At 39.5% G+C, this 8,388-nt stretch overlaps 1 protein-coding gene across 1 annotated transcript in view; it reads left to right on the forward strand.

Moving 5' to 3' along the window:
• Positions 1 to 8,388, forward strand: part of TXNL1 (thioredoxin like 1) — a 25,199-nt gene that overhangs the window by 4,295 nt on the left and 12,516 nt on the right. The window contains exons 2-3 of the mRNA XM_015814341.1: positions 4,829 to 4,925; positions 6,511 to 6,684. Coding sequence (XP_015669827.1) covers positions 4,829 to 4,925; positions 6,511 to 6,684 — 271 coding nt within the window. The remainder of the gene's footprint in view (positions 1 to 4,828; positions 4,926 to 6,510; positions 6,685 to 8,388) is intronic.

The raw sequence follows: 8,388 nt of genomic DNA on the forward strand, positions 1-8,388 counted from the left end.
TCTTAATCTTAACTTGTGGGGATAGGGAAATAGGACAGTCTCAGGCTATGTATGTTCCACTAGATCAAGGAATTTCAAAGCCAGTTTGCTATCTCGTGCACAAATTCATTTTCCTAATTCCATCAAACAGATATTTCTGCCTAACTTCTTTCCATTCCCAACCCACTCCAAGGAATGTACTTGACTCAAATTAAATGTGTGTAGCTCAGAGAATTTACTTAAATGTACCTTAGAGGGACAAAGAACATCTTGTCTCCTACAAACAGGAAATATGGGGAATTCAGTTTCCTGCTTCACAATTAATGGAGTGGGAGAGTGTGGTATTCACAACTAGCAAAATATAACCCTCTTGCTTCTTCATAGCTCTGTTGGACATTTATAGATTATTCACAGATTTATAGGATAGCTCCAGCAGAGAGCCAGCTACGATTATAAAATATTTTAAATAGGTAAATTCTCTTCCTCAGATTTCAGCCATGCTGGATCACAAAGGGTTCTCTATATTGATCTACCTTGCAGGAAGAGCATTTAAGTATCAAATCCATCTTCTGATGACTAGAAATATAAATCTTTTCCCTAACTGGTTTTTCTGATGGGAAAGTGAAGCATTCAAACAAGAGTTTATAAGACAGCACAGTTAGTAAGATTACATTATTCTACTTGGAATATAAACATTATTATTAACAACATGACTGTTCATAATCAGCTGCCATTTTGTTTTTATATAATGTCCCGGAGTGGAAGAGTTCCAGAAGATTTCATATTTCAGTCTGCAGTTTATGGGCACTGAGAAGTTGTGGATATACAACTTAATATAAAAGAAAAGGGGGGGGGGACTCACCAGCTATTTTACAATTCTGGAAAGAGACATTAGCCTAAACGGTATCAATGAACACATCTGGCCCTGCCTTTTTTCTGGGATTATTGGGCACTGCCAGGGTTTTCTCACAAACTTGGTGAACCATCAATGAATATTTGGGCTGCAGTTCAATTGAACTTAAGAGATCTTGTACTTCAGGCATAACTGATTAATAACAATCTCTGCTGTCATCGTTTAAAAGTATAATGTTGATTGCTGGCTGAAAGCATTTTGGAAGAGATTCGGATAAATTCGTGTTGGAGGAAGTTGTGCTGATGGATTTTGGCCACAGCATCTCAGTAAATTTCTGTTTGGATGGTGGGTTCTTTGAAAACCAGTTGCTGAAAATAAGCAGTAGGTAGAGGCTAGTAACATTATTGCATTTTTTATGGCCTGCCTAAGAAACCCAATAGATCCTTTAAATTTCATGGATGAAAGGCAAGATATGGACAGCACAAGTTAAAATGCAATTGGCTGCTGTTGGATACAGAATAATAAGGGGTTAATAATTTGGTTTCTGACAAGTGTGCTTGATGAAATGCCCAGAATTTTAAAACACGGGCTGTGTGGTTGGATTTTAGAGAAGTTATCCAAAACATCTGGAAGGCACCTGCCTGTTCCTTGAGTCTAATCAAGCAGAATTCTTGTATCCCTTTGTTTGATAGTGTGGAGCATAGAGCAATGATATAAAACATGATTTGTATACAGGTGAGCTATAATTTCTTGCAGTCTCCTTAATTTTTCACAAGATTTTTAAAAATCTTGCCTTCTAAGCTTATTTGTTTTTCTGGTCTCAGTCATAACTTGTGACTAATGGTCACAGGTTCAAATAGGTCTGTCTATCTTTCTGTAATGCTCTTGATGTTGTGATATACAGATGGTCCTTGATTTATAACCTAAATTGGGACCTGGTTTTTGGTTGTAAATCAAGGCACATACATGACTGGACCCAATTTTATGATCGTTTTTACAGCAGATATTAAGCAAATCATGTGGTTGTAAGTGCGAATCACACTGTCCCTAAGCAAATTACTTAGTTGTAAGTGTGAAGCCTTTTCCCAAATGGGTGGTTTCCTCGTCCATTTAGAAAAATAATGATTTATTTATTAAATGTTGCAATTCACAGTTCCAGGGCTGCAGAATCCTACCTGTGGTAAAAATGATCCGGTTGCCTGAAATGGGGTCATGTGTCAGGAAGGGGGGGGCACAGCATTTTATGACAGCCAGAAGTGCATTATGGGCCATAAAGTATCCTTTCTAAGGCCGTGGTAACTCTGAACTGCATTAACCCCCCTATCATAAGTGGGGGACCACCTGTATGTTCAACTTCACAATAGTCTCTTGGAATGTGCAGTTACTCAAGGAACTGAATTGCTATTCAGCTTCTGTAAGGGGAGGAAAGACTTGAGGATGCCTACATAGAAACATGTCCTGGGACATAGAGAAGCTAAGACAGAAAGAACCTTACAAAAGCTAAGCAAAGGTGAGTAATGAATGAAAAGAAAAGGCCAGAGGCCAAAGAAGTTAGAAAAGTGAACAATTAATTAGATATTAGGCAGATACTTTGTATTAAATAAGTAAAGGAAATGGGTGAATGCCCATTTCAAACTATGCAGGAAAGAAGATATGAATACTGGGTGTCAAGAGACTAATTGACTAGCGGAAAGGTTCACAGTATGAAATAATCTTGGGATGTGAAAAGTAAAGCCAAGCAATGGGTCCAGTTTTTTTTTTTTGTGTCAAATGATAAAGCATAGTTTATAAATTATTGAGAAAAACAAATATCTGTAGGGTTATGCAGACTGAACAATGAGGTTAAAGAAAATTAAGAGGTACAACTAGGGGTGCAATAGTGCTTAAAAGTTTGTGAACGCTTTTTGAGTTTTCAATATTTTTGCATAAATATCCCCTAAAACGTGATCTGTTCTCCACACAGATCCTAAAACTAGATAAAGAGAATCCAAGTAAACAATTGAGCCAAAAACACTATACTGTACTTGTTTGTTTATTTATTGAGGAAAATGACCACCACTCTTAAGTAGGGATGCTGCGACGGTCATAAGTGTGAAGACCAGACATAAGTCACTTTTTTTCAGTGCCACTGTAAGTTTGAATGGTCACTAAACAAATAGTTGTAAATCAAGGACTATCTGTATTCTTTGTTCATTTAGGTCAGGGGTCTTCAAACTTGGCCCTTTTATGACTTGTAGACTTCAACTCCCAGAATTCCTCGGCCAGGCACGCTGGCTGAGGAATTCTGGGACTTGAAGTCTACAAGTCATAAAGTTTGAAGACCCCTGATTTAGGTATTTTTTATAGTCTTTGAACCATTGTGTTGCAGACCAGACACAATTGAGCAATTGCAGTAGGAGAAGATAATTTGGTACTCTGAAGGGTTGACCTATCTTGTGGTCTGTTGAAGAGTCTACTCTAGACTTGTCAAACTTGCTGTTCTGCATTATTTGGAATTAGAAACTGCTCCCTGTTCTACAGTAGAACCGTATTTAAAAATAATCTTTGTTTTTGTGTTTCGGTGCCTATGTGCGTTGTACAGATTCTCTTAGTTTAAAATCTAGCTTCATTTTTTTCCTTTAGTTAACTTGTTCAAATACTTACGTTGTTCTTGAGCTAGGCACACAGCTTAGCATTGCTTCCTTTTTAAATGACCAGTTCTTCACTGGAATTTGCCATCTTATTTTTCACTGCCAGTTTTATTTTGATTAAAAAAAAGTAAGTAAAAAGCTATAAATGTACAGGTAGTCCTCTATTTACGATCACAACTGTACCCAAAATTTCTGTTGCTACGCAAAGCAGCTGTTAAGTGACTTTTGCTCCATTTTACGACCTTTTTTGTCACAGTTGTTAAGTGTTAAATCACTGCAGTTGTTTTAAGTGAATCATGCAGTTGTTAAGTGTTGTAACCTTCCCAGCTGGCTTCCCCCGTTGACTTTGCTTATCGGAAGCCGGCTGGGAAGGTTACAAAGGGTGATTACATGACCCCAGGACAGTGCAACTGTCATGAGTACATGCCAGTTGCCAAGCGCCCAAATTTTGATCATGTGATCATGGGGATGCTGCAACGGTTGTAAGTGTGAAAAACGGTCATAAGTCACTTTTTTCAGTGCTTTTATAACTTTGAATGGTCACAGAATGAATGGCTGTAAGTCAAGCACTACCTTTATTGCAATTTGTTACAGTAGTTTGCTTTCAGTGTACTTTGTTGAAATGTCCTTTAAACATTGCCTGAGATATATTTCTGAAAATTGAGAGAGATTATTTGTGGGATTATAATGTAACAGGACTTAATTCAGAGTCATAGGCTGAATCTTAGCAAAAAAGATTATAAGTGTTTAAAGAGTTAGGGGCATTTGACACAGGAGCACAACTATAAAATGATGGCAAATAATATTGCGGTGGAATGTGGCCTGGATTCTCAGGTGAAGAGGAGGTCATTCCAGAGGAATAAAAGACAGTTAAGTATAGATAGTTTGTGCGGGAGAAAGAGAATGAAGATGACTCCTCCCTATTAGTTCCCGGAGTATATTTTTTATGGTGCAAACTGCTTTTTGGGAATCTAGCAAAAATGAAGTGTTTAGCACAGGGTTGCATTGGCTGGCTAAGGAATTCTGAGAGCTGAAGTCCACAGATCATAAAGGGACCATAGTTGCCTACCCCTGGCTTAGCCTCAGCTGTAATAAAATAGTAGTCAGAGAAGGGAGGAAACAGTTTGTATATTCTATTTTTCTTCAGCTGAGCTTGGTGATGCCTTTAGATTTTTTTCAGCTTTATATACATTGTGATGGACATGGCAGTGAAGAAATAATGCTTTTTCCTGCATCAGTCTTCCTCTTCATTTATTCTTTGTTATAGCTTGTATTATCAACTGAATCTCTAGGGTGACTGTAGCTACTTAAATGACAAATAGTGTTGTTCAGTTGTGTGTTTTCTTTTTTCTTTTTCCCTTGGCAGATGTGGTCCTTGTTTGAGGGTAGCTCCTGCTTTCAATGCTCTGAGCAATAAATATCCCCAAGCAACATTTTTGGAAGTTGATGTACATCAGTGCCAGGTATGTAATGCTATGTATGTGTATTTGGCTGCTTAAGAATGAACAACTGTCACAGATTTAGAAACGATAAATAAATTTCATTTAGAAATCCACTGACTTCAATAAACATAATTACCATAATGAAAGACTATAGATTTATATATCAGGAAGTCAGTCATGGCTTATTATTGATAAAACTCTTTAAAAATTATATTAACTATCCAACGGTCCATGTATTGTTGGGTAAAATTTCTACAATAAATTGTCTAACTCATCCTTGCTGCCACAATAAGCTTGCAAGCTACTCTGTTAGCTGTTGTGTGGAATCTCTTAGTTTATTTAAATAGGCCAACTTGACGAAACCTAGTTAAGAGTAATCACAGTTAATCACATTTAAGAACACAACAGTTTGCAGTCAGAAATGAACGTATTTAGTCTTTTAACTTCTGCAGTAGAGTACTGTGCCCAAATAATGGGATTATATTATATTCCAAAAAGAAACAATTTCCTAATGTGGGTACTGAACCACACAATTTTGCTAGTGATCCTAAACCACCCCACCTTCCTGGAGTGCACAGGGCAAGTTAGGCAAGTCTGTCTATGTGGAGAAGGTGATCCTTTTAAGTTCCTGTTAGGACCTTGGTGGCACAGCAATTAGAATGCAATATTGCGGGCTAACTCTGCCCACGGCGAGATGTTCGATCCTGACCAGCTCAAGATTGACGCAGCCTTCCATCCTTCCGAGGTTGCTAATTGATAGGGGCAATATGCTGGCATTTGTAAACTGCTCAGAGAGGGTTGTAAAGCAATATGAGTGGTATATAAGTCTAAGGGCTATTGCTAAGTTCCTCAGTGTCAGGCCATATTGGGCTTTATAGATTACAGTCAGCACTTCGAATTGTATCTGGAAACATGGAAACTAATTGGTAACCAGTGCAGCAATTGTGGGATAAGTGCTATAAAAAGTCACTTTGGTCTAGCACAGGGGTAGGCAACCTTGGTTCTTTTATGACTCGTGGACTTCAACTCCCAGAATTCCTGAGCCAGCATGGCTCAGCTTGGAAACCTCTCCCTTTCCCCTCAGCATGGCTGGCTCAGGAATTCTGGGAGTTGAAGTCCACGAGTCATAAAAGAGCCAAGGTTATCTACCTCTGGGTCTAGGGCTTAAGCACCAGGCTAGAAACCAGGAGACACTGAGTTCTAGTCCTGACATAGGCATGAAAGTTGGCTGGGTGACCTTGGGCCAGTCTCTCTCTCAGCTTGTTTTGTGGGGAAAATAGGAGGAAGGAAGAGTATTAGATTTCTTTGCCATCTTGATAACTTATAAAAAAAATAAATACACTCTGAATTGCTAATGTGCCAGCCAGTTTATTTTGTACCAATTACCGTTTCCAAGTGCTCTTCAAAGTCGGTCCTTGTAGAGCACACTGCACTGATCCAAGAGAGTAATAAGTGTGCAAATGACTGGCGAGGGCCTCCTGCTGCAGGTAGGGTCACAATTGGTACACCAGCTGCAGCTGGGCCAAGCTCCCCCCTCCTAGCCTCCAGCTGCCTTTTAAACTGTTTCTATGCTGTGCTAATTACTGGTTTTCTTTCTCAATGTTAGGGGACAGCTGCCACTAACAATATATCAGCAACTCCGACATTTCTTTTCTTCCGGAACAAAGTGCGAATTGATCAGTATCAAGGTGCAGATGCTGCGGGATTGGAAGATAAAATCAAACAGCATCTAGAAAACGATCCTGGAATCAACGAGGATGGCGATATTCCAAAGGGATACGTATGTGCATCTTATTTGAACCTTATTTTAATCGACTGATATACTGTACATATACTATGTAACGTTTGTCTGCGGTGCAATGTTTGTATACAAACGTGTGCTGTTTTTTTCAACTTCAAAGGTTTCTGAGATTTTTCTCTCCATTGCTAAAAACAATTTCAGAAAATTAGAACATTTTCAAAACAGTCTCCAGTACAGCATCATAAGCTGCAATCAGAAATGCAGAAAGTTATGTATGTATGTGTGTGTGTATATGTATGTGTGTATGTAAGGCCTGATCTTTATGCCATTCTTTGCTGGTATTTCTTTCAATGATTTTCTCTGAATATACAACCTTTGTTTTTATGGCCTGTAAGATTGATGGATAATAATGCCATTTTATTGAGAATTGGATCTATTGAAATTCTTGTGAAAGACTAATTCACCCAAAAAATCTGTTTGGTAGCATTAACCCTTAAATATTTACAGGGTTAGGTTGTTCTTTTTTGGGGGGGGGTTGTTTATTTTTTGTTAAATTTGGGGCACTGTCCACTTGATGTATCTTGGCTTGAACAGGCATCCTGAAAGCAGTTAGCACTCTCCTTATAATTCTGTTGGAAGTCCAGAGAGGAATTTATTTCCAGTGGACTATATGTCCTCTGATAATGTGATTCTCCTTGACGTGCCCAACTCAATATCTTTTGCCATCATTATGTTTTGTAATAGTTACAGATGACACTGGATGGAGTTAAAGTGCTTAAAGCTTACACTGACTCAGAGTGAATGGGAGTGTTATTTATTTATCAAATTTATATGCTTTCATATAAACAATGAGAAGCAGGCAGAAGAATACAGTAGTGAAAATGAATATTAGTCACCTGGACATGATAACTATTGAACAGAAAATTTTAAAATAAAATAGAAGCAAAGCATGAATTAGAATCCTCATTGGGATTCTTCATTTTATCTATTTTGCTTTTTTCTAAAAAACAGTTTTAGTATCAAGGAATATTTGAAAGCTATATCATTCTTTCCCTCCGAATGCCAATTGTTGGACATGTTTTTTCTCATTCAGCTGCAGACATAACCATGCTCAAGTGAGCAATGCTTAAGGATGCTGAAGTGCATGCTTTATTTTTATAATCGCTTTCCGACCATTCAGGATATATTACTATAAACTGAACAGATGGTGGCTTAACTAAACACTTATTCATAAAAGAATGGAAGGAATATGACTACCATATACCGTATTTTCCGGCGTATAAGACGACTTTCTAAACCCTGAAAATCTTCTCAAAAGTCGGGGGTCGTCTTATACGCCCAGTCGTCTTATACGCCGGAAAATACGGGTATTCAGGCAGGCTTCCAGAGTTCGGCTGGCAGGATGCAGGTAACCCCTCCCCCCGTCCTGCCGCCTCCCGCCGCTCCGCGTCCCGCGCCTCCGTGTCTCAAGCCTCTGTGTTATGCTTGGGCGGAAGACTTTTTCTTTTACAGATGGGGCGGGTGGGCCTGACATTCGCGCGTAGGCAGGACCCCGCCCGCCGAGCCACCGCTTCCCCATCACCCTCCACGCCAGCCTGCTCCGTCTCCAGACCTCCCAGCTGACGGGCGCAGGTCCGGGGGTTGCCAGCTGACGGGCGCAGGAGTTCGGCGCTGCAGCGGCCTCCGCTTCGCCCTCCGCACCGGCCAAAGCGTTGCCTGACGTTTCGGCCGACGGACGCAGGT

The sequence above is a fragment of the Protobothrops mucrosquamatus genome, unplaced genomic scaffold (genome assembly GCF_001527695.2).
Source record: "Protobothrops mucrosquamatus isolate PMUCROS unplaced genomic scaffold, P.Mucros_1.0 scaffold_85, whole genome shotgun sequence".
Taxonomy (NCBI): Eukaryota; Metazoa; Chordata; class Lepidosauria; order Squamata; family Viperidae; genus Protobothrops; species Protobothrops mucrosquamatus.